The sequence below is a fragment of the Lampetra fluviatilis genome, chromosome 23 (assembly GCF_964198595.1).
Source record: "Lampetra fluviatilis chromosome 23, kcLamFluv1.1, whole genome shotgun sequence".
Lineage (NCBI taxonomy): Eukaryota > Metazoa > Chordata > Hyperoartia > Petromyzontiformes > Petromyzontidae > Lampetra > Lampetra fluviatilis.
Genome location: NC_136297.1, coordinates 11,244,551 through 11,271,273, shown reverse-complemented (window position 1 = coordinate 11,271,273; position 26,723 = coordinate 11,244,551). Strand labels below are relative to the sequence as shown.

At 52.2% G+C, this 26,723-nt stretch overlaps 1 protein-coding gene across 2 annotated transcripts in view; it reads left to right on the top strand.

The window, feature by feature from the left end:
- The window catches only part of LOC144940792 (uncharacterized), a 158,406-nt gene that overhangs the window by 118,439 nt on the left and 13,244 nt on the right, over positions 1-26,723 (top strand). Inside the window, exons 9-19 of one of the 2 annotated variants that reach the window (XM_078867200.1) lie at positions 132-236; positions 1,702-1,758; positions 4,343-4,411; positions 4,776-4,865; positions 6,037-6,146; positions 6,389-6,931; positions 8,271-8,391; positions 8,982-9,119; positions 14,231-18,208; positions 23,659-23,806; positions 24,681-24,798. In XM_078867200.1, the coding sequence (XP_078723326.1) occupies positions 132-236; positions 1,702-1,758; positions 4,343-4,411; positions 4,776-4,865; positions 6,037-6,146; positions 6,389-6,931; positions 8,271-8,391; positions 8,982-9,119; positions 14,231-18,208; positions 23,659-23,806; positions 24,681-24,798 (5,477 nt within the window). Of the gene's footprint in view, positions 1-128; positions 237-1,701; positions 1,759-4,342; positions 4,412-4,775; positions 4,866-6,036; positions 6,147-6,388; positions 6,932-8,270; positions 8,392-8,981; positions 9,120-14,230; positions 18,209-23,658; positions 23,807-24,680; positions 24,799-26,723 lie in introns of both variants that reach the window. The other variant, XM_078867199.1, reaches the window with a different exon arrangement.

Genomic DNA, 26,723 nt, shown 5'->3' with positions numbered 1-26,723 from the left:
ACTTTCCTCAACAGTGTGTTAAAATTCTAGATTTGAAGTTTTCGTAACTGCAAGGATCCATACTCTTTGGTTCTTTCGGTAAAGCCACGGGGGACCTTTGTCTTTGTGCGTGCCCGTGGCAATGGCAGCAGGAATGGAAGAAGGGAGACGTGGCGGTGGACATCTCGCCGGCACCGCACGCGCCCCTACGCAGAGCCAAGTCCCTGGACAGACGGACCACCGAGTCCTTGATGACGGTGAGCCCCTCGCCTGAGTCCCCAGGCTGGGCCCTCAGCCTCTCCGCGCGCTCACGCTGAGCTCATTAAAACTAAAAATGTTACTGTGAAACTTTTCTTATTTGACCAGGTTAAGGCCCACTGAGCTGTACGCAGCTCTTTTTCAGATGCGACGTGGCTATCACAAATGATAGCTCAGCGAAGTGGCTTATCAAGTGGAAATTGATAGCAGCAGCCAAATCGTCTAAATGCATGTTGAGAAATGTGGGGGGAAAAACCGGAGGACCCGGATAAAAATCCACACGATCATGGGGGAGACAGACACGCGGACTCCAAATGTACAGGTGTCAGGGTCCGGATCGAACCCACAACAACAACCTCCTGCGTACCAGGCGAGGAAGTTATCATCCCGCCACCTCTGGGTTTCCCCAAAACTTGCGGTCATCACACAGTGGCCAGGCATATTCTTGGTTCTTTCGATAAAGTCACGTAGAAGGGAAATAATAAAAGCATGAAAATATTAAACAATAAAAGTATCACGACGTTTCGGCTGCCAACACAAGCAATCATCATCAGGTGTGAAATCCACAGCAAGAAAATTTGAAAAAAGTTACTTTTTTTTTCTTTACGTCAGCACCACGGACAGCGATTTGGCAGTTGGTCAGATGGACGAGTCCATCTATGTTCGGAAAAGAGGAGGGGGGGAGAAGAAGAGAATGGAATGCGGGACTTGTTGTTTTTGTCGTTTTGCTGCCTTGCCCAAGCTTGTATTTATTGTTGAAAAATGGTCAGGAATTGTATGTACTTATGCAATTTTCACTTATATACAGGTCTTCCACGCTTTTACGACAGAACAGTTTCCTGGAAGCCCCGTCGTAAATCGGAGACTTGCCTGTACTTTATATAATTTTCATACATTTTTCCTGACTTACATTGTTAAACTCTTATCGTTTTTGTTGTTGTTGTTACTTGCCGACCCGCCCCTCACTGGACCAAGTGCTTCATAGCACATCGGATTCCTCCAGGACAAATACAGCATTCTGATGAAGGTTCTAAATCTGTCGTGCCCGTGGCCTGATTGGCGTCCCTGCGTGGACAGAAGTATAAAATGCCCACTCCTCCATGTTGTCGGGTCTTCCCGCAGCGCTGTTGGGCACGATGTCTGACATATCCCTCCACGCGCGCTTGGGAAGCTTCCCTTAGGCATAAGCCCCCAGCACCTGGAGCGATTTTCAACTTGCTTCTTTGTTGCCGTCAAAATAATCAGAGTGGGCAATGGCACGTGTGCAGCTTTCGTGATTAATTAGCTGAAGCGTCCATTTGCCCTAATTGTCTTAATTTAAATACAATTGGTGCTTTTTTCTCCCCCTATAATGAATCCCTTGCAAGACCCTCGTGTGATGTAACGTTGATTGGGAACTAATGCAACGTTAATCCGTAAATAACTTGTGTGTAAATATTGGATGTTTTTTTTAAATCCTCACAGCCGGACCTACTGAACTTCAAGAAAGGGTGGATGGTCAAACTAGACGATGATGGCCAGGTACGTTTTATTATTCTAATTATCATCACTTGTAAATGGTTCACATATTTAATACATATTAATATTTGTCTTTCTTTGCAATGTTTTAACATTAGCAATATATATACTCGTTGGCCTGTGGCCCCATCTGTGGCGTTACCTCTTTGCCGTCTACTGCACTTACGTGGTCGTATGCTTTCATTTGTTTAAATCGCCACAGGAAGTTCGTGGTTGAAGTACTTCTCTTTTAAATCATCTAGATTTTTAAACTAATTTCTTGAGAGCTGCTTTTTGTGTTTAGTTTGTTGTTCTTCCCCCCGCACCTCCGATTAAGCACGGTCGGCTACGTGTACAGTGCGGAAGAAGTTCAACATACATATATATGTACATCTATGTGCGGAATTGGCTTTAGTCACCACTCTCCCATCTGGGCCCTGCACCATCCTCTTTAAACCCTGCCTCTTCAACCCGCTTGTGCATCTTGTCCACTTTAATGGACTCTTAGTCATTTTATATTGTAAATCAACACATTTTGTTTGTTGAGTGGGGTTCCATCGATTCTGAAATTGACATGAGACCGAAACAAATGTTTTTGGGTTTTCCTTTCACAAATTTACGCGCGAGAGGGTTAACATTCAACATTGCCAAGCAGACCACGCACTGCATTTGTAATTCCCTGCAGAAATTACTGGGTAGCGACGGACAGAATCGACCCGTTTGCTCCGTGCAAACAGGACCCATTGGCGAGCTCGCTGACCGCTCGGACTGTACGGCCGCCCTTCCGAGACCGTCAATTTATGTTCCGCTAAGTGATCTGGCAGTCGTGGGGAGGTTAACGTGGCGAGTGAGCGGTGGGGGCGCCGAGGGTCAGGGTTCGGAGTGCAGCGCTCGCCCCCACACGCAAACAAAAACATCCACCCCGTATAGCCTGAACAGACTGTTGGGGCAAAGTGCCGTTAGCGAGCACCTATCGAGGCCACCGTGGTACACGAGGGGGTGGGTGGGCAGCACCACGTGGGTGGCCAGCACCACACCCTTGTCTGCCTAGTGGCGATGTTTACTACACATTGCACCAAGTACTTATTTGAGGCTGAGTCGACCTAGGGGAGGCCCGGGACTGGTTTAGGTAATTGTTACTGCTGTTGGTCGTGAGCCTGAATCGAACGCCGTGTTCATCGTGCAGGACACTACCGCTCCCCAACCGTCATTCGCCAATAAGTGGCGGTGACGTCACCACGGCGCTTGTGCCAGGCTATGTGAACGTTAAGGCCACGTAAAGTGTCGCTCTCCACCCACCCACGCACACACACGCGCGCGCGCGCGCGTGTGCTGCTGTGGAATAGTAAAACGTGTGGCGTTGGCGTCATCGTTGGGAAAGTGTTTGGCATTGAGCTCTCCATATCAAATCTCGCTCGGGCTCGCCGCCGCTGCCGTGGCGCGCATTTGAAAATGTTTCGGAGCTGGCTTTCAAAATAATAAATAAATGTGTAATATAATTTCACACGAATAACGTGGTTTATTAATACATTTGCTTCCTTGTCATCTTTAAAGGATGAAGTGTCACGTGATTGCCGTCCGGGGTCGGGGGCGGGGGGGGGGAAGCGAAACACGTTCTCTCCCAAAATCCTATTCCGCCGAGTGAATAATTTAAAGATTAATGCCCGTGGAACAGGGGCGCTCATTGGCATTCCGTGACGGCGCGCTTGACAGTGACGAATGCACTCCCCCCGAGCCCCCCAGAGTTGCCCACACTCTTTACGCCCCCAGCGCACGGCCGGAGCCCCCGCCCCCCCCCCCCCGCCCTCCCACCCTCCCCGCCCCCCCGTCAGCAGTAAGGTTTCCTCCTTTATTGGTTCTTGCTTATGGATCCGTGCTCCGTCTGCGCGTAAGAAATGAACGCGTCGTCCTGAATGACCCCTTTGTACTTTTGGTAAAAACATAACCGTGTAAGATGTTCTACGATATTTTGGGGCTCTTGGTTGCCTGACTGTTGATGTTTGAGGTGTTCAAAGAAATGATACTCCGGTTGTAATGTTTTTGTTGTTCGTGGTACTTGTGTTCGGGCACATTTTAACCACGTATACATTTGGTCTTTAATTGTGGCGGTCGTGATGTTTGTGTAAAATGTGAGAACCTATGGAAATGTTGGTGTTCAAATGGCAAACTTCCATCTGGCCCAGTTTTGTCTTGTTATTTATTGCCAAAGCATTTGTATTTTTTAAAATATTGTTATTCTCATCATTATTGTTTATATTTCAACAACCCCTGCTTTGTTTGCTCCCTGGATCTGATGAGACCGGGCACATTCATGGCAATGCAGTCACGTTGTTGTTCCAGCAGCCCAAAATTCACATCTTTTTAAATATTGCGTGTAAGCACTGCGTGTTGAGCTGGCTACTCAAAGTGTGCACCAATGGAAAGGATGCTCCATTTAATTGGTCTGTTTCATCTAAAGGAAAATACCACCACTACCCCGCACGGGTCTCACTCTGCATTCTTGTAGAGGTTGGGGCCACTGCCGCTTGTAGAGTGAACAATGGATGAATGAGTGAATACGTACGTGATTGCACTGACAGAGGGAATGAATGGGTGGTTGTCTGCACAGTGGAAGAAACATTGGTTCGTGCTTACTGACCATGGACTGAGATACTACAAGGACTCCATTGCAGAGGAGGTACTGCCCCAACATTGTCGTTCTTGTTTTTGTAGATATGTACCTCTAGGCTATGTGTCCTGGGCTATTGAACATGAGTTTTAAGTTTTGTTCATGAACAAAAAAACATTTAAATGCCACGGTCAGGGTCGCTCAAGTAAAGTCACTGTGGTGTCCTTTAATAAAGAGTCCCTGCAGTGATGTCATTAGGCAGCTGTCTGCCTGATTAGAGCTATTTGCTATGTGGGTTATATGTTTACGTGTGTGGGGTGTCGCTGTCATTTCCAATTATGTCTGAACAGTAGCCCTCTTCCGACTCTTGCCCTGCTGCCTGCGTGCGTTGACTGGGTCTTGATGTTGGCTGCTGCTGTTGTTTGTTGTTCAGGCTTCAGACCTGGATGGAGAAATCGACCTGTCCACATGCTATGATGTCACGGAGGTGCAGGCACAGAGAAATTACGGCTTCCAAATACAGGTATGTAATTGTCTGCCCGTTCATGCACAGAATCATCGGTGGTGTGTAACAGTTTTTTTTTGTGTAACCTCATAGGCTTTTGCGAGCAATATTTATTCCTAATAAAGTTTTTGGATTAGATCGCGTACATTTAAATGTGTCATAAACCCACCTCGACCCAGAGCATTACTCATTGTAAAGTTTCCCACGTGACAAACCTTACTAACTGGCTGTGTCGGGTGGAGAGGTGGGTTTACGACGCAATTGACGTGATCTCACCCAAAATGTGTTATAACTAATATGTGCCTTTATTTATGTATTTGTTCGTGAGACAGCGATGTAAACGACACATGGTGGTCAGGAAATACCCTGTGCTTCTCAGAATCAGAATCTTTATTTATCCTGGAGAAATACCGATGAGCTATTGAAGATCTTCCTCACCGATGTCCTGTAGCAGGGGGGTGTTCAACCTAAGGTGTCCAGAAGCCGACGCACCGCTTGGTTTTTAACCGGTCAGCAAGCGGAACCTTTCGGTGACGAATCAGAGCGGGCTGTCGGCCATGGCCGCGCTGCCTGAAATGTGACGTCGCGCTCACGATCGCAACGTCAGCTCCGCAAAACGTGCGCGTCGCGTTCCGCAAAGCCTTCCCACGCGCGTGTGTCCCAATGTGGGGCCCGCGCTCGACAAATTCTGCCGTCGCTGTATACTCTGTAATGTGTGGATGCGTGTTGAGCTTCTTCCGCACCGTACGTAGCCATCCGTGCTTAATCGGAGGTGCGGGGGAAGGACAAGAAACTAAAGGAAAAAAGCATTCCTCAAGAAATGGGTTTTCAAAGTAGATTTAAAAGTGCTAACTTCCAGTGACTTCCTAATATCGGAAGGAAGAGCATTCCAGTCGAGCGCAGAAGCGCATCTGAAAGCGCCATGCGATGCGGTGACCGTCTTTGTTCGATGGTTAGCCAAAAGCCGCTGCTGCGAGGATGACCGGAGTTTGTGTAATGGTTTATGCTCCCTGACGAGAAAAGTTAGTTTGTTGTATATTATCATTCGTAAGCAATGCAAATTCATCTCAGTGTGAAGTCGGTGCTTGACAACAGAGCAGCTATCCTTTGGCTCAGGAATGTGTCAGGAGGCGGTGGCAGCGGTGGCAGCGGTGTGACGTGACGGCTCGTTGTGACGCTTGTGACGCAGACCAAGGAGGGGTCGTTCACGCTGTCGGCGATGACGACCGGGATCCGCAGGAACTGGATCCAGGCCATCATGAAGAACGTGCGGCCCTCTACCGCCCCGGACGTCACAAGGTGGGGGCGGCAGTGTGTGGGCCCTGGCGGGGCAGCGTTGGAACTTATTAGTTTATTCGCTCTTGTAAAGGGGGTTGCGCAAGGGGGGGACCACATTTCGTTGGATCCACCGGGTATGCGGCCGTGTCCGTGTGGGTATGTGCAGTTACACCACGGCAGCTGTTATAGATCCACACTGCAGTGTGTAATCGGCTGTGCGTGCAAAAGTAACGCAAACGGTCGCTCCTGGCCTGCCCTGCTAGCTTCCCGGAGGAGAAGGCGCACGCGAGCGCCCTTCCGGACACGGTTCCCAAGCTGGACACGAGGGGCACGGACGCGTCCCTGCTGGCGCCCGACTCCTCGTACTCGGGCGCCGACGGCGAGCAGCAGCTGCAGTCGTCGCGAAAGAGCCGCGCGCGCGACCGCCGTCGCGAGGGCCGCTCCAAGACCTTTGACTGGGCCGAGTTCCGACCCATCCACCAGCAGCAGGCGCTGGCCGGCCGCGCCCGCGATGCCCCCGACGGGGGCGGCGGTGGCGGCGGCGGCGGCGACGGCGACCGTGGGGGCGGCCGCTGCGGCTTCGTACCGGACGAGACGCAGCGCGACGGTGCCGTCGAACCCGAGCGGGACCGCGCGCGGCGCTGGGAGGAGCGGCGCAAGCGCTACAGCTCCACGGAGGTGGAGGACGGGGCGATGGACGTGGAGGACAGGGGCCTGAGGCCCCCGGTGACCCCGCCTGCGCCGCCGCCGGCGCAGCAGCCGCTGTCGCCGGCGCACGACGACATGCAGGACGAGATCGAGCAGAGGTGTGCGGATGAGGAGTGGCGTCGCGAGCTAGGGGCCCTACGTGTGAGGCAGCAACTCGGAGCGCCTTGCGTCGCGTACTCCCCCCTGGCAACGATGGGCGTTGCACGGCTCGTGTGTCCCACACCCTCCCCTCCCCACTGCCCTCCCCAAAATATATTTATAATTAACACAAATAACATGAACCTCTCGCCCCCCAAGAGAACCCGAATCCATAGGCGTGTATTGATTCATTGATGACAGTCGATTCTTAGGAGTAGAGATACATTGCATCCTCGTGTGCCGTAAAATAATTCGTTATTTTACGAACTACGCTCGCTAACGATACGCAAATTTGTATCTCCGAGCTAATGGACGGAATAGGGGGCAGGGCAAGCCAAACGCGATGGACAGTAAAGATGAGACGGTGGGAGCGTGGGGGGAAATAAAGGATAGAATAGATGTTGACAGTTGATTGAATCGTAGCACAGGATGAATAATTCAATTACCTAGGACACTGGCTCTATATTGCTGCTCATTACTGACGCAATATTGGCCTCTCATTACTGGCACATTACTTAGACTTGCCGCTCACTACTAACACATACTGCTCATTATTAACACATTAATAACGCTTGCCACTCACTACTAATACAACATACGGCCTGTAACAGACTTGGGGTAAGTGCTGTTAGCGAATAGCAACTGTGAAGGCCGGCATGGCACACAAGGGGGTGGGTGGCCAGCACAGCACCCAGCCGCCTTTATCTCCCCAGTGGCGATGTTTACTACACATCGCACCAGCTACTCATTGGAGGTTGAGTCGACCTAGAGGAGGCCCAGGACCGGTTCAGACAATCGCCACTGGTTGCTGGTGCAGCGCACGAACCGCTACACTACCGCTCCCCAATACCACTAACACTTATCATGGGACCTTTTTGCCAGTATCAACTAAGATTAGGTTTTACCCTTCCTGGCAATACAACAGGTGTGAAGATGTTCAAACACCAAATAGATACCCTTTGAAAGGAATCAAGTCTGCATCAGCCACACCTACTTGTGGTGAACATGCAAACAAACACACTCTGATAATATACGGCATTGTCTTCTAAACTGATTGCCCTACACCGGAGACGGCCTTCTTCATGGCCTATTCTCACCAGTGTCAGACCAGAGAACGCCAAAAGACGATCGGTGCAAAGACGACGCACGTATCAGAGCATCTATAGCTCGGGGGTTGGCAGCGACATCGCGGGACGCACGCCGCTCACCGCAGACGACGCGTTGCTAACAACGTGCGACCACTTTTTTTTGTTACCGACGAGGTCGCTGAGCGCCAGGGCGCCGCCGTTGTCCTTACAGGTGGCAGCAGGTGGAGCAAACCCCGCTGAGGGAGAGCAAGCAGGTGGCCATCCACAGCCACCTGACGCCCACGGCCCAGCGCCCACCCACCGACGGCCTGGTGGAGCTCCTGGAGAAGGAGGTGCGGCCTTAGTCTCTCTCTCTCTCTCGCCCTGCCCACTTCTGGGCCCCCCCCCCCTCGGGGTCGCGTCTCTGTTCCCCCGAGTCGCTGGAGGTGGGAGGGGGGGGACGCTCCAGCGGTCCGCTGGGCGTTTAGAATAAACACGACGACGATAACAATAAAAATGGTGAAATTTGCTTTTGCGTGGCGTTTAAATGCCTCGGCGACTCCTCGGGCCCCCTGGCATCACAGTCTCATCCCGAGCAGGAGGAAGGGCACCCCCCAGTGGCAGCTGTCTCTGTGCGGCACAAGGTGACTTGGTAACTGGGAACATGGCCTGCGAGCGGGCATTGGGGTTTTCATCCAGCAGTTGCTTGAACACTGCTGAAGATGATTTAGTTGCATGCTGTGGAATTTGAACTGTGTAACACCAGTGGTCCATTCCTTTTTGTTATCCGATGTCTTGCAGTCAGTGGTTCATGTCGTGTGCTGGAGCTACACACTTTGCTGTTGATGATGATGTCGATGATGATGACGACGACGATGTTGACGATGACGATGACCTCGCGCCGATCGCTGACCCCTGCGACTGCACCGCACGCGTGCAACAGATTGAGGCGCTCAAGCTGCAGCTGCAGCAGACGCAGCAGGAGTTGACGTCGCTGCAGGAGCGGAACAGCAGCCTGCACAGCCAGCTGACGGAGGCGCTGCAGCGCGAGCAGAGCACGCGCCTCGGCTACGTCTCGCAGGTGAGACCCCCCCCCACCCACCCCTTCCATACCCCCCAACCCTACTCCCGCTCCCCCCCCTATCCTGTGTTTAAGAGACAGCCGGTAATAAACAATGCTGGGCCCCTGATCAGCGCGCACGCACGCACATGTCTACACAGTTAAAAAAAACAAAGATCCCCGTGTAGCCCGAAACAGATTGTCGGGGCAAGTGCTGTTAGCGAGTAGCACCTATGAAGGCCGGCACGGCACACGAGGGGGTGGGTGGCCAGCACCACGCTCGGCTGCGTTTTGTCTCCACAGTTCTGATGTTTACTCCACACCGCACAAGGTACTCATTTGAGGTTGAGTCGACCTAAGGAAGGCCCCAGGACTTAGATAATCATCACTGGTGTTGACCGTGAGCGGGAATTGAATTTGGGTCGCTGGGGTTGATAGCGCAGTGCGCTAACCGCTGCTCCCCACATCAGCACACATTCACATTTACAGAGCATGCAGGCAGACATTCATGCAGCCAACAAACACAAATCTTCAAACAGTCAGCACACAAGCAAACACATTAACACCATCAGCACATTCACCACTAAGTGGCGGTGACGTCACCACGGCGCTTGTGCCAGGCTATGTGCGCTTTAAGGCCACGTGAAGTGTCAAACGCTCGTTGGCAGGAGGTCATTTGACACACCCAGGTGCTGCGAGTTTACTGACTGAGATGGCTGGCCGATTGCACCACTTGTGCCCCTTACTGTGCCAACTTGCTGTGTTTTAGCCGCCCAGCGCTCCACTCGTTGTTGTGAGCGTCGCTCCCCTCGCACACATTTAGCACACACACACACATTCACATAGTGAGCGTGACAAGCAGTCAACACACATTAAGCACACGCACATATTTAGTCAGCGCACACACACACGTTCACACAGTACGCATGGTGCTAATAGGACACCTTCCAAAACGTGGCTGCCATCCTGGCCCCCCCCCCCTGGCTGGTTCCCCCGCGGCACCAGCGCACGCCGCACAACGATCCATCATTTCACGAGACGAGAGGCCACGACGTTAATTATTCCGCCGTGGAGACGCGGTGCAACGTGACTGCGCGTGGCTATTTTTAAGGAGCGCAATTTCGTATTTTAGCTTCCGGTCGTTGGATTCGTCATCATCCCCACGAGAGGTGCTCGCCAAAAATAGGCCAATTTGTGGCAGCAGACTCGAGCGGATTCATTAAGATGTGGTACTTTCTACCCAAGGGAACACGAGGCTCACATTATAAGGGATATCTGTGCAACTTAAGAATTAATTAGTGACCGAGCATATCCGGAAGGACACAAATAGACTCATTATCAAGTATTTATTAACCAGGATAGTGGTGCCTTTTTTCTACGTGAAAGACTTTTGGAGATGGTCATTAGAAATCGTGCCTTCTGCAACTTTGCTGTGCTCAGAAGTTATCAGAGGAGAGGAATGGGGTTGTGTTTTTTTTTTAAAGAATACGTGACAAATATCGCTCAACTAGACTTCACCATGCCCAGGTGTCAATTGGTGCTTCCGTTGCTGTGCTTGCAGAGTAACGACTGCGTCGTTGTAATTCTAAACGATTTTACGCAGACCCACGTTCAATTGTAATTACAATTACAGCAGCATTGTCCGCCAAAATTGCACTTACAACCCCATTGTGTTTTACAATGATTAATTACACAAATGCAGTTGTAATTTTTAAAATGAATTCACAAAGATCACGTGATTCGTGATCGGGGTGGAGTGGTATGGCGATGCTCGCTGACATCATTGACTTGGGGTTCGGTTCCCTGCTTGTGCTGTCATCATTGGCGAGTGATCTCGGGCCTGGCCACTGCATCGCGCGGCGCTTTCAGATGCGCTTCTGCGGCCGTCTGGAACGCGCTCTCCCGTCCGATATTAGGAAGCCACTGGAGCTGTGCACTTTTAAAAATCATCATCTCGATTGACAAACTCATTTCTTTAGAACTGCTTTTTTGTGTTGAGTTTGTTGTCCTTCCCCCGCCACCTTCCATGAGCACGATTGGCTACGTACGGTACGAAAGAAGTTAAACGTACATACACTTCCTCTTTGAAGTATAATAAAAAAACATTCTCCATGACTGAGACTGTGTGGGATGGCCTTCATCCAGCAGTGGATTGAGGCTTTTTAAATGATTGTTATTATTATAAATAATGTAATGTAATTGAAATTTCATTTTGCAATCGTGACTCTTATTGGGATTATATATAATTAACCCGTGGTCTGATGACGTGTACACCAGTGCGCTCCGTGTTCGTTATAACGACGTTATTCACGGATGTCTTCAAGTGCACGTTGCTGATGACAGACAGACCGGGAAGTAATGGTTCACAGCGTTCGGGCCATTGACGCCGAAATGCTCCCAAATATTTAAATTGTTCTGCAACAGCGTTTGGAAGCTGAGAGTCAAAACCTGGGTGGTGCATGTCATTGTTGTTTATTGTGCGCGTTCTTTATTTGCGTTATTCCAAGGCACGGTCGCTTTCATTCCCGCCGAACCTTCTATTGAGAAACCTCCAACATTGTGTATATGTCTCCTCTGCAGATGTTCCATTTCCCTCTACCCCCCCCCTACCTACTCTGCCCCCCTTCTGCTTTGCTTGTGCTTTGCCAAATAAATGAATGCGTACATTCCTTGGTTTTGCTGCATGTGTATAAAGCTTGCTTTCTCTTTTACACGGTCATCACGCCACAGCTGGGACCACGCTTAAACCCTCTGTTGTTTGTGCGGCATAAACAACAACAGAATGGAAATGGATGCCTTCCAATGTGGCTAATAATAGATTACCTTCGAAAGCCTTCATGGCAACGTTCAAAGTCACAATAAGCGATACCTTGTCTTAGACGAGCATTGAGGCGGTGCTCGTTTCCTTGTTTACAGCCCTGAGGCAGTGGTGGCGATTCCACATTTCTATGGCTGGGGTGAGTCTATCGATAAGACAACCGTTATTGGCTTCCCCTGGAAGCCGGCGGTAATTATTGTTGTTGACCTCGGAAGCAGAGACGAGGGGCTGAGTCGACACTCCAACCAGGATTTTAGCTCGCAACCTTCCAACTGTGAGCCACTGAAACTCAGCCACTGAGCCACCGGTCCTTTTACTTCCCATGAGCAAGGTTGCAGAGGCACTCTTAAGTAAACGCCGCCCTCCCCCCGTGTCGTATTCGTGAATTATTCGATGAGTGTCGTGTGCGCGCCGCTCTCTGCGCGAGCGGTGGTGGGAATATTAAGTTGACCGGGAGACACGAGGAGTGCGATTGAAAAGTGGCACGCGTTGTGAAAGTGGTGGTGCCCGTGAAACCGTGTAAGTGTGTCGAGATTTTGTGTTGCCCTTGCGTGCGTTGCAGCTTGCCCCGTGGGGGGTGCATGTTTTTGTTTTGTTTTGGGTGTCCGTGGTGTTATCGTAATGTTTCGCCATCATCAGTGTTTTCTGAACAACATCTCTCACGCTTGGTGCCACCACGCAACCCCCAGCTTGCTTTTGTGTTTTGTTTTTGAGTTTTCTGTTTGTTCAGTCTCTAAAGGTAATCGCCCTCAGTTTATAACATGGAAAGAGTCCAGTTTAAATGCATTGTTCCCTGCACAAAGTAAAGCCTCCCGACTTGGCACCGGTATTTTAAACAAGAGTACACGAAGCGACGTGTAATCGGTTCGGTCGGCAGCCAAATGCTAATGTTGTTCACATCGCTACGCATTACAGTAAACGCCATGCCACCCCAAACCTTGCTTTGACCTTAGTGGCAGCCTCGGGGCCCGGTTTATACCTGAGTAACCATATCTTGCGCAACTATATCTTGAGCGAGGGAGTTACGTAACAACAAGCGTGCATCTGGCTAAAAGCGTGTCTGGCCAACGCCCCCTTTTACGGCATAGCCTCGTCCTTTTTATGGCTAACACCACCTCCCACCCACCTCAGGATCGTAACAGCCAATCGTAGTTTGCAAATGTGCAGCACGTGACGGGATGCGTCGCTGCAAATTTCTGAGCAGCTCGATGCTTGAATGTTAAAGGGGGTTGCTCTCTCTAGTGTTGGCAACCGGTTGCGCAACTGCTCGCAATCGTTTGCCGAGACATCCAAATTATTCAGTTGCATGCAACCGAGTTGCACAACTGATCACTAAGGTGTCTCGCTCTGCGCTTACATCCTGGACCAATATCCATAGGGTGCTCATACAGAAGGATTTTTTAAATAAAACAGTTGCCCCGTTACATACAAAATCATCAGCAGCCATCATCAGTTCACTGCTAGAAGAAGCCCACGCAAGCAATCGCTGTCTAACCGCGGAAATATATTTTCTGCATTTTAGAACGTGGGGCTAAATAATAGCAGTAATAATGTTGCCAATTATTAACCCGGAAAAATATAGGAGGGAGTCGTGCATTGGGATATTTTGTCAATTCCGTTTACGGAGTGTTTGGCTTTACTTGGCAAGAAATGGGAGAAAACCCCTCGCAAACAAAGAGCGAAGCACTCGACGCTGACATCTCCTGGCCACCTCGCTACCCCACACCTACAAACGGCCGTCCGGCACTGGGGGTCACTCACGCCAGAGCCCACCGGCTCGGTCACGCTGATCTTCTGAGATCTGATGAGATAGAGGATGATGCGTTTAGGGTGACTAGTTCATGAGTGACGTTAAATTGGGGAAACGTTTGCTGTGCTGATGGAAGGGATATTTTAAATAGTGCTCATGCTAGAGGAAGCCAGCGTCTGGTTGACAGGGTGGAGCAGTATGATGCGTTAAAAGCCTTTTGCCTACAGCGCCAATTCATGGACAGTAAAAACAGGCACTGGTTGATTTCAATTTGTGAGTAAGTGGTCCTGTATGGTGACACATGCTACAGGGATGATTTAAACTGCCCCAGGAAGGAAAAAAAATACTGAATTACAGCTTCGTTTACCACCGTTAACGATTATACTTTTCTTTAAAGCGTCAAATGTTTACGTGCAAAAAAACATGCCGTACCGAGAGCGTGCGGAGCTGTTAAGGCTCCCGAGGTGTGACGAGCCAACGGCTTCCTCCTGAAATTCAGAGTCGCTTTAAACCATCCCTGGCATGTGGCTGTCCGTTAACGGTGTGTGTGGTGGCTCTCCCAAGTCCGGCGCGCTGGCCGGGGCCGGCTCGGGCGTCAGGCAGCAACTCCGCCGCCTCAACAAGGAGCTCCGCGCTGAGCTGGAGCGCCAGCGGGAGCGGCTGGAGCTGGTAACGCTGCAGTCGCGCACGCTGCGCCAGAGCTACACCGCCTCTCGGGAGCTCATCCAGCGGCAGGAGGCCGAGCTCGCCTCGCTTCACAAATGCGTCGAGGTGCTCTCGGCCGAGCGAGCGGCGCTCGAGCAGAGCCTCGGCGAGGCGCCGCTCGGTCGCGAGGAGGAGAGGGCCAACGGGTCGGCCGAGGGTGCGGCGGCGCTAGCGGCGGGCGCGAGCGAAGCCGCGGCGCGGCTTGGGGAGAGCGAGGCGAAGTTGGAAGCGGCGAAGAGCCTCCTGCTGGAGAAGACGCAGGCCCTCTGCGAGCTGGAGCGGCAAGTGGAGATGCAGGGCAACCAGCAGGAGGTGGTTCAGCGCTTACGGGAGCGCCTCGAGGAAGCCACCGAGAGGCTGCGGGCGAGCGAGCGGGAGTTGGCGAAGAGCCGCGAGGACTTCGAGGCCCGGCGGCGGGCGCTGCTGGAGACGCAGGAGGCGAAGACGCAGGGCATCCGCCGGAGGCTGCAGGAGCTGGAGGACGCTCTGAAGGAAAGGGAGGAGCGCGTGGAGAAGCTGGAAACGTGCGTGGACCGTTTGGAAAAGGAGAAGGTTGCGGCCGTCCTGGAGAATAGGAAGCTGGAGCAGAAGATGAGGGACGACGAGGTGTCATTGGAAAGTCTGCAGAGGTCAAAGGAAACTGTTGACGAAGACAATCAGCAGTTGTACCAAAGGGAAAAGGAGGTCCTCAATCAGTTGTCAGAATCAAATAAGGAGAACTCCAGGATTAAGGCAGAACTTGAATATCTGCGTGAGTACAGGAGCAAACACAACGATTTTACGGACAATGTTAACCCCACTGGTCACGATTCCAACGGTTCTTCCAAATGTCAGTGCAAAGAGGATTGCGAGCGTTTACTTAAAGAGCTGGACTCTGTCAAGGACGATTTGCACACACAGCGCATTTTAAACAGGGAACTTGGCGAGTCGTACAGCGAGCTGTCGCAGGACATGGAGGCACTTAAGCTCGACCTTGAGCAGCAGTGCACAGAGAAAAACGAGATTAAGGACTTCTACGACAGTCTTTCCCAAGAAATGGAACGGGTGAGAGCAATCCTGAAAGAGACGGATTTCCAAATCAACTGCTTTAAGAATGAATGTGAGGAGCAGCTCGAGATGGTCATGCCGGACATACTGGATCGGCTGAACACCGTGGCGAGGAATCTCTCGGAAGCCGAAAAGAGGCTGCAATTTGGACAGGAGGAGCTGCGAAGGATGAGTGGAAACAAGGTGCACTCGGAGGACGAGAAGGGACGGGCGGACCTGGTGGATCAGCTCCAGCAGGAAGAGGCCAAGGTCTCGAGTCTGCAGGCCGAGCTGGGAGCCCTGCAGCGAAGCTACGAGCAGCTGTCCCTGAACCACACCAAACTGCAGGAGGACTACGACGTCTTGGAAACCGCTCACAACAACTCGTGCAAGGAATGGGAGCAGATGAAGTTCAAGAGGGGATTCTTCAGAACGGTGCAACAGTCGGAGGCTGCTCATCGCTTTCCCGTGAGCAAAGGGTTTTCGTTGAAAGAGGAGTCGAGCAGGCAGCAGGCCATGTCAAGGCATGTCGAAGTGCCGTCGGCAGGAGCCCTGGGCGCTGGTTCCAAACGCAGCCTGTGGGGGCAGAGAAGTGCGGGCTCGTCAAACAGCTCCGGGAATGAAACCCTGCGCAACCAAAGTGTCGACGAGCAAGTCTTCCCGCTGCCGCCGAGCGAAGACTCCTTGCAGGAGTTCTCGGGCAAGAAAGTGCAGCCGCCCGTAGACCTGGATTCGACTTCCAGCTCGGCGGGGCTTAAGATTCAAAGCCTGGAGGCCAAGCTTCTGGCGACGGAGGAGAAGTTGAGGGCGGTGACGGCTTCGCTCGTCGAGCAGAAGGCGTGGGAGATGGAGTCTCGATCGGAGCAGCTGGCCCAAAGGATTCAGGCCGAAAAGACCAGCCAGGAGCAGCTGCAGGCCAGCGAGGAGGAACTTACAGCCCTCACCGCACAGCTGCAGATCGAGAAGAGTCAGAGGTGGAGGTTGGTTGACGAAACGGACAAGCATCTGCAAAAGTTGGAGGCAAAAATCGCAGAGGTGCAAGAAACAATAATAGCATGCAAGGGCAAAGTTGAGAAAATCCTCAAAGATAAGCAAGTGGCGGAGTCGCAGGGGATCAAAATTCAGTCGCTCTCGGAGGTAGAAAGAGCTCTGGCGAATGTGATTCACAGCCTGGAGCAGACGTCACTGGTGCAAGAAAAGCAGGAAGCTGCCCGTGGGTCAGAAGGAGAGGGTCAAGAGTCGTCGTCGGGATGCTGCCAGACTTTGCCCCAGGATGAAAACCTCCAGGCGCTGGCGGGGAAGCTGGTGTCCGAAGCGTTGATCATGGCCAGGCTCATAAGTGTCCTGCACAACACCGACCTGCACAGCTTGGCGAGCGTCGACGAGCTCAACGTGGAAATCGAGAAGCTGGCGTCCGTGCAGCACGCCGTCATTGTCGGGGAAGCGTCCCAAGGTGGCGACTCGTTGACGAGGAAGCTTCTTCTGGAGGGGGAGTTTTGGACGGAGTTGCAGCAGCTGAAGGTGGAGTTGCAGGCCGACTCCACGGAGGAGTCCAGCTCCGAGCCCTCGGAAATCATTCAGTTCATAAGCACATTGGTGGACAGTACGTTGCTGAGGGGCGAGCTCGCGCTCGTCCTCCAGAGCGTCCAGAAGTCGGTCGACAAAAAGTTTGGCGATCTGCAGAGCGAACTGAGCGTAGCTCTGCTGCGTGTGCAGAACCACAAGAAGATGCTCCAGCGTGTCATGGAGGCTTGCAAAATCTCCACCCTGGTGGAGGTGCGCGAAGCTCTGGAGAAGTGGGTGGAGCACGCCGAGGGAGCGGAGAAGCTGGGCAAGGTCAAAAAATGTGGCGATGCAAAGGAACCATTGAGAGAACATTGCAACGAGCTGCCAGGTGGCAATTCGCAAACTCAGATAGAGAATCTGCAGGGTGGACAGTGTGCAAGTGTGGAGTTGGCAGATCCTGCTCTGGAGCAGATCGTTTCCGACTCGGAGTCGGCTCTGAGAGTCGAGTGTGAGGAACACATTTTGACAATTTCAAAGCTCCGACAAGAGCTGGAGGAACTTCGAGCGGTGAAAGATTCACAGTCTGAGCCGGGCCAAGAGCCGGAAGGCGCTGCCAATAAACAAAAGATGGTCATGGCGAAGGACAAAACCGAGATGGCAGCGAGGTTCAAGCAGCAGCTCTACGACCTGACCGACGTTTACGAGGAGAAGATCGAAGGTCTGACCGCAAAGTTTGAGGAGGCCGAAGAACTGCTCAAGACCAAACTGACGGAGAAAGAAGAGCAGATATTAAAACTGACGGCCTGCATCGAGGAGCTGGAACGGGAGCACTCTGAGAAGTTTACCCAGCAGTTGCAGAACGTGGAGGCGTCCCGGCGAGGCATGGAGCGGCTGCACAGCGAGGAGCTCGACAAACTTCGCGAGGAGTTCACGCTCAAGATGAAGAGCCTGCAGCAGGAGGACCGCAGCGAGCCTCTCGCCGGGCTGCAGGAGCGGCTCCGACCGAAGGCCAAGGATCTGTGGAGGCCTTCGCAGGAGGAGGCGTCGCCGACCGTGCACCCGAAGCATCAGCATCATCAGCGGGACCTGCAGAAGGCTGCGAGCGAGAACACGGTCGAGTCGTTTGAGAGCGCCCAGGAGGACGTGAGTGACGCCTACCGCGGCGGGGACACGCTGCGGTCGATCCGCTCGCAGTTCGAGGCGCTCCAGCTGTCCGCGTCCCGCGTCACGCCGGACAGGGACGTCGCCGAGGCGGACGTTGGCGCGCTGCACGGCAAACACCAGGCAGACATTGAGAGCCTAAAGGTGGACCGTTGCCCTCCGCGCGTCTCCTCGCGTCATCTCCCTTCAGTCCCGCGCGGCGGTTGCGCTCCCTCTTTTTTTTTTGGGAATGCGGCGAGAGAGAAGCCAGGTCCATTGCATGAGTTTTGCGAGGAAGCTAATTCGGGTGTGGACACAAGGGTGGTTGGTCGATTATATTTTATCGAATGTAAAAGGTGTGATTACTTCAGCACCTCTTGTAAGTGCCATGGTGGCAGCAGCACTACAGAATGCTTTTATTTATTTTTTCTCATTTTGGAGCTATGCATGTGTTTATTGTCCCCATGCGTGCTGGGTACAGAGAGCTGCAGATGTGTACTGGGTTCTTGAAACGGATATTTTCACAAAAGAACGAATGAATTTCGCTCGGAATTGACTGATGACACATTCGTTCTGTGCTGCAAAGCTTAATGATGCAACGCACCACGGGCAGCCAATGCGATCTTGCTTTTTTGGCAAATTGCTTATGGATTGTTTTTATTACTGATGAACACAAAGATACAATTCCTGCCCGTATCTAGTAAATCTCTACATTATGCCAAAACATAATATTCTATTATTTTAGCCTATTGCCTTCGTCACACACAAAGTACACCCCCCCCCCCCTCCCCCCATAGTGCATTGGCTTACATCATTATATCAGCTTATTGTGGAAATACATCAACAAATGTTTGCACGGGCGCCTCTACCAGCATCGCCATGCGAACGTAATTTGCTGAACTGCCTTCGGCTAAAACGTTCAGGTTTCAGCTCATCTGTGGTTTCTGCTGCTGCTCGCGAGTTTTGTATTCCTCATCCCATGCCACGCTGTTGTTGTTCAATCCCTTTGCATTGATTCATCTTCTCAAATCTTTCCAAATGCAAGGGTGGTGTTTTATTTTAAAAGGTGTGCGCGTGGCACATTAAAATGTACCTCTTGCCGGGTAAAAATCCTGCATGCACGCACGCATGCGTACATTTTTTGTGGTTGCCGCAGGCCAATTAAAATTCATTTGTGAAATATTTTAACTGGTACCCGTTTTTTTTGGGCACTTTTACGCCCGGTCATTTTTTTGTTTGTATTACGCATCTTTTATTTGCTTCAAACGCATCTTGTTGTGCATCATTGGTTCCCAACTAGGATGTTATCACTTTAGCCGTCGCAAGGTTTCACAAGTCACGCATTCTTGAAGTTCTCCAACGCCTTGGCGGTGGTTGTTCTGTTGAGCTCGGGTGCTTGTGACGGCCCCAAGCTGTTCCAGGATAAAAAAAAACTTTGACGAGCGTAGGGCAAGAAAAAGTGCCACGCTGCGACGGCAAAATTGACAGCCTCTTTCTTGTTTAAAGCGACATCCCATTTTCGGAAGCTGCAAGCATGCCAAGCCGGCATCCTGCTCTTGATAAGGTACTCCGCTACGCTTTGTCAGCTTTATTTATTTATTTGCTTAGAGTGCCATCGATTGCCGTCGTCAAAACAGGCGACGGAAAAAAAACAGAAAAAGCGTTCTTAAGCCCCGGGAGGTTGGGAACGGTGGTTGGGAACCGGTGATCATTGCTGACCATTTGTACCACCACTAATCTTTCATAAAACACCATTCCCACCGTGTGGCGTCTGTGTCATTATTTTCATTATACTTTGTATTGTGCTCCGTGCAACTTTGGATGCCACGTTAACCCACGTGCGTGCTACCCTGTTGTTCGGTTTGCTGCATACATACATGGTGCATGAAGCGAGGTGTCATTTTTGTTCTTGTTGTAGCTTCCAGTCTCGTTCATTTCATCGTCCGGTGTTTTTCCCGTTCCCCCCCCCCCACCTCTGAAACCGCGCGGGGGCTGTGGCTCCCCGCTGCTTCTGCGATTGCAGCGTGGGTTGGCGAAGCGTTCTAAACGCTATCTTTACCGCCATTCACTGCGTCGCTCACGCACGGCGGTGGCGTCACGGCAGGCTCGGTTGCCACAGCATCCCCTGCCTTCCCCCCAGCCCCCCCCGGGGCTTTTGAGTCGCAACTTACTTGGTGACAATCCTTCCAGCGGCAGACACCACCCACTCCTTAAAAGCTCGCTTTCTCGTGAGGCTCGTTTGTTGCGCTGGCTTGTGCCGGGATGAGCTGTGCCGCCGGTGCCCAGCCAACAAGCGGGGCTTGGCTGTCGTAATTCCCGGTCCTCGTTAGATACAAACGAATTCATAAATATTTCAGGCGGTGATTTTTCACGCACGCGTGAGTTCCCCCCCCCCCTCGCGTGCAAAGCCGCGTGCTGTGGCAGGGCCCCACGCGTGTTGCAGCGAGCGAAAGTGTCAGATAATTGGCAGCGCGAAGGGGGCTGCTGCTGCTGCTGCTGCTAGGTTTCTACCTACGCAAGCTGTAAGTTGCAGTCTCATCACAGCGTTCACTGCCGCAAACGCTTCCGCGACATCTTCACAGCGGCATTGTCGCCCGCTTATCGGCCCTAAATGTTCGTGGCTGCCGTGCCGTGCCGCGCTGTTCGCGAGAGTGTGCCAAAATAGGGTCGGGGAAAAATATTTGCCAGCCACTCTTAACGCTTCCTGGGATAGAAGACTCGTCAATAAACAGACAATAAAACAATATTTATAGTTGCCCCTTTTATGCCAGCACATGCCCATGCCAAGCTCGCAACTGCTTCAATTAAGGCTATATTTAAAAGATAATCACTTGCAGTGTGCTGTGTCGGTTCACCCCTGGTTGAAGGCCTCTGCTAGCTGTCACTGGTGGGGGTTTGTTTGACCCGACTTCACCGCATTGAAGGATGATTGATAACGATGATTGTGGTGATCAAAGGTCCCAGCCCCGACTATGTAGATTTCGACGAGGGAGACACCAGATATAAATTATTTTTAAACGTAAATCACACGCGGTGGGTTGATTGCCTTTAAAACGGTCTTATCGGCTTTAATTACAGCACTCTAACCACTAACTGATGACTTCTTCCATTCGGCTAAATGGCTCGAGTCTGCTTCTCACAATGGGGCCAATCAGCTCGGCTCTGAGAGAGTTCTGCGGTGCGCGAACCGCGCTGGGTACAGACGAGAGAAGTACCGCTCAGTGAACGGAGGGCGTGCTGCTACTGGCCACCGTGGCACCCACGGTGGCGAGATGTTAACTACCTCGCCTGGTATACAGGAGGTCATGGGTTCGATCTTGACTGATGATGCCTGTATATTTGGAGGTTGCATGTCTCTCTCTCTCTCTCTCTCCGTGGTCGTGTGGATTCTTCTCCGGGTCCTCCGGTTTTTCCCCTCCACATTTAGAATCGACGTGAGTTGAGAGCATTTGGCTGCTATAAATTTCCACGTGATAAGCCACGTCGTTGGGCTATCACTTGTGGGCAGCTCGCTTCTGAAAAAGAGCGACATAGCTCAGTGGGCCCTTACCTGGTAAAATAAAGAATAGTTTTTACTTTACGGCTGCTGCTCACAGTGGCCGTTCGCTGCCCTCCCGGCCGCCAGGGGTTGAACCGTAACGTGGCGGTGAAGAGGGCGGAGGAGTGGCCCAAATTCACGTGGGCCTCTCTTCCCGAAGCGTCCTCCCCTTGCCACCTGCTCCCCCAACCCGCGCTGCTGCTGCTGCTGCTGCTGTGTCCGCTCGCATGCGAAGGTCACGTCGTTGTCCGTCCACCAACGCTTGCCCCTCCCGCCCCCCCCTCCCCCCCAAAGGGCCGCGTTTAATCTGTTTATTTTTTATTTTAGTTGAACGTGTATAACAGGTCACAGCCGAAGGACGTTTTGCTTTTGTGCGGTTTATTTGGTCAGGTTAAAAAAAAAAGTTATTCCCATGATTCCCCTGCCGCCCCCTCCCCCCCCATGTTACAGCTGCCTGTAAATCTGCTGCCATTCATTAGGAGTCCTCGTGGTAAAGGGTACCTGTTTTGCCCCCCCCCACTCCTCTGCCTAATTGAATGAATATTTAATGAATCGTCAACCTCTTGTACTATAAGGTCGGCGTCTCGTCGTGTCAAGGCCGTGGAGGTTGCCAGCTGTTCGGTTAGAAATCTGTCTCGGGGGCAGATCCGACTGCGGGGGGTGGGGGGGGGGTGGAAATGTCAGCGTAGTCCCTGCGGCGGCTTCCCTGCCGCGTGTCTGGTAGGCGCGCCGTGCGTTCGTGCGCGGGTGATGTGGCGCGACCGTTCGTACACTCGCATGCGCATGCCCCTCTCCCCGCTTCCCCTCCCTCCACCCCCCCCACCGTATGGACGTGCCTGCTCAAGGTCATTTCACGAGCCCTGTACCGTGGGAGTAAAAGGCGCGGCCATGCAATGGCTTTGCTCATGCCACTGACAGCAGAAGGGGGCCTCTGCTAAACTATCAAAAATTTTTTTTTTATTTCAGCAGGTGAGGCCCACTGAGCTGTATAGCTCTTTTTCAGAAGTGACCTACCTTGTGGAAATGTATTCCAGCCAAATACTCTAAACGCAACGCTGATTCTAAATCTGGAGGGATAAACCGGAGGGCCCGGAGAAAAATCCACGTGACCATAGGGAGAGAGACGCGCATACTCCAAATATACAGCAGGCGTCAGGGTCAGGACCGAACCCACGACCTCCTGTAAACCAGGCACGTCCTCACTGTGGTTGCACACCCATCTGTACCGCTGGGTGGATAAGAGGCGGTTGGTGGGATTTAAGAGACTTGCCCCGTTGATTCAACTTGGCGTCCCCCGTGAGATCAAATCATCGTACCGGTGACCTCGAGATTCGTGTATAGTAATAATCCTTGGAAATGTATTGCACAAGGAAGTTAATTTAAATATGAAAGCGCCAGCGCACACCTAACAGTGATTGGATAAAATTGCATTTCTGATGGAAGTAACGCCAGTCTTAGCTCTACCTTTGCATGCGTGTGTGTGTGTGTGTGTCATTGCTGTATCATTGTGTTAGTGTGTTCCTGCACACATGGCACACATGCTTGAGCCAGCTTGTATCTCCGTGTATATCTGTGAGTGTTTAAGCACGTGCTGCACTTATTTGCATTGTCCCCTGTCTTGCATCGGTGTACACGTGCAAGTGTTGACACGCAAGTACGCGCATCTCAGCGTACCCTTGCGTACGCTCACATATGCTTGACTTGACCACGGCCTTCCCTGCCCCTCCAGCCCTCCCTACCCCCCCTCACCCTCGTGTACCCTAGCAGTGTGTGTGCCAATCCCCACGTGCCTCTGCCTGTCAATGCGTGCGTCTGCATGTTACTGCGCGTCTCTGCGCGTCTCTGCGTGTGATTGCGCAGGTGCGTCTGCGTGTGATTGCGCAGGTGCGTCTGCGTGTAACTGCACGTGTGTGCCTCTGTGCTTGCGACTATGTGCGTGCGCGACTGTGCGCGTGGGACTCTGCTTGCGTGTCTGTGCACCGTGTGCCTCTGCGCGACTCTGCATGCGCGTGTTTTTGCGCGCGTGGGCGCTAATGCGGTGGGGGGTTGGCGTTGTGCCGTGTGCGGCCGCGAGCAGGCGACGTGCGAGCGTGGGTTCGCCGCGATGGAGGAGTCGCACCAGAAGGTGATCGAGGAGCTCCAGCGAGCCCACCAGGCGGAGCTCGAGAAGCTGCGCTTGGAGAAGGACAAGCTCCTGGCAGAGGAAACGGCCGCCACCATCGCAGGCATGTGGAGAACGCACGGAGCGCACACGTGGATAGCGCACGGAGCGCACACGTGGATAGCGCACGGAGCGCACACGTGGATAGCGCACGGAGCGCACACGTGGAAGACGCACGGAGCGCACACGTGGATAGCGCACAGAGCGCACACGTGGAGGACGCATGGAGCGCGTGGAACACACGCGCATGTAGCGCCTGCCAGCTCAGTCCCTATCCACACCTTGAAGCAGGCTGGAGCGGAGAATAAATATGCAGACAATACGCCTCCCTTATTCCCATAGTTGTCTCTGCGCGTACACAAATAAACATTTACACAGCACATCTGCTGCATGGTCTTTTGAAAGGCCACGTAGCAGAATGAAAGATGCTTTTAGAGTATTTGGCTGCTATAAATTTCCACGTGATAAGCCACTTCGTTGAGCTATCATTTACGATAGCCAGATCACTTCTGAAAAAGAGCTACATAGCTCAGTGGGCCTTACCTGGTAAGATAAAAGTCGTTTATAGTTTTAGTTTTGGGAGCCAGTCCAGCGTTTGTATTAAACCAATGCTCATGATCGAGTTTTGTGCGTTTATACCACGTGATTGTAAATGAGTCGTAAACCCACCTCCACCCGACACAGCCAACGAGTACGGTATTGTCACGTGACCAGAACGTGCCAATTCGTGAACTACTTGTGCACACCCCGGCCGTGTGTTAAGAGAGCAAACCCACGACGTTTCCAAATCGCGTTAACGACGTTTCGCCGGCGATCGCAACCGGTGCGCGGCGTGCTACGTCGGAGTTGTCAAAGCGCAAAACAAAACCCGCGGGCCCTCCCGTGCGCTGCGCCTCCCCTGACGCGACGGCGGCCCCCTTGCTGCGTTTCTCCGGCAGCGATCGAAGCCATGAAGAACGCCCACCGGGAGGAGCTGGAGCGGGAGCTGGAGAAGGTGCGCAAGTCGGAGACGCACAGCGTCAACCGGGACATGGAGGCGGTGCACGAGCAGCACGAGTGAGTGGCGACGACGTCACCACCGCTGGTTTCGCGTGTCCGCTCAGTTCGTTCGTGTCAGCGCGCGTGAAACCATTGCGCGCGCGTGCGGCGCTGCCCTGTGTTTGTATGTTCGTTTGGTGGGGGGAGTGGTGGTGCAGTGGTTAGCGCTCTGTCCAACTAATCCACACCTCTGGTTTGTCCCGTCTGCGGTGTCTTTGCTAGATGTGCTTGCAACTTCGCCCAAGAAATGCCCTTCACTTGGAGTTTTTTTTTATCCGTACACAACCGGGTCGACTTTATGGATAGTTTTCGCGCAGAGAAAGATCTTTATTTTGATGGCTTGAAATGTTGTCGTTCTTCTGACTGAGAGGTCAATGATCGACGTCCCCTCTCCGTTTCGGTGATATTCGGTGTGGTTTTACGCGTGACAGGGTGGGCCCACGAAGGTTGGCTGTCATCTTCCCGCCACCACTATCCTCACGAGTGGGTTGCTAGGATTCTCACATTCATCGTCGGCAATCTGAAATTACCGCTGCCGCCCAATTACAGTGAGCCGCCAGCATCAATTATCTGCCACAACCTTAAAAATGTCGCAATTTTGCCTCCCTTTCAATCGTGTGAGTTATCACGATTCGTGCTTGTGGATTGTTAATTTTGTTGTTGTTGCCATGACTGTGAATGTAGCGCCTCTGGTGGCTGAAGGGTTTACGTGAACCTATGACAACGCGCGCAAATCGAAAAATTATTTATTCTCGCTTCATACCAATATCACGAGCACAAACATGTCCTTTAAATGATAAATCGATGCATTGTTGCTTGCTTAACGATGGCAATTACGCTATGCGCTGGTACGTACTGCACATACTCTGCGTGCGTTACAAGCGACTATCATTGTTGTCCTCTCTGTGTGGCCGTCGTCGAGCTCGTGAAGGTGCCTGTCTAGATTTGTATTTATCGGTGAAAGGAATACAATACCAAGTTACGCGCCTCCGTAAAATTTGCACCAGTCTGCGAATTGGTTGAGGCACACCTCCCCGTGGTGCGTCATACAGCAGCAGCAGCAGGTTTGCCTTTGTCAGCTGCATAATTGAGTGCATTTGTGCACTCTTCAGGAAAGTCATAATTGCTGTAAATGCTAGCGGTTAATTATCTTGTTGCAGTTGTCGCTGGGAGCGGTCGTGTGGACCGCCCGCCCGCCCGCGAGTGCGTGTCGGTGTATTTTTAGTCTCCGTGGTTCTGCTGCCTTTTTCCGCGATGTAATTTACATCCTTCCACCGAGTCCGGAAAAATAATTTCCAGTTCAGAAAAACGTTTAATTTCCTGTCTTCCAGTGTGTCACAAATGATGTTAATTGATGGTGCCGAGTAGGGACACGCTTTTGTCTTAAGCCTGCGATGGTACGCTTGGGCGTGGTGGGTGGAGGGGGCAAGGAGGGACGATTAGATTCTGAAACCAATTGCGCTGTCGACCAATTAATAGCTGACGGGAGCCGAACCAATTTTCTTTTGCCAAGATCCCAGTCGCAGCAGCAGCAGATTCTCCGTTTTGGAGCAGATCAAGCCCATTAACGCATTGCACATCTCCCGGTGCCCAATCAATGAACTATTTGTACTCGGCCCAGCTGAGTGGGCCCCCGCCCCATTAGACCGGCAAGCCTTTGCGACTCGTGCTGTCAGATCTGCTTATGACGCGTTGGGTGCGACTGCCAGTGGTCTCTCAATCCCTTTGTGGCTTGGAGCGAACAGTGTGGTAACCTCCGTGGGGGAATATTTGTACACAAAGGCCAATATAACGGTGATTCTTTTTTTTTTACGTAGCCTTCCCGACCCGAAATTTGAACCAAAGGGCGCGTGGGGTTATTGGCTTAGCCCGTTTTGGGCTGAGTGAGTCACTCTTTATTGATGTGCCTGTCGGGCAGCAGCTGACCTCAAGAAACCATTTTT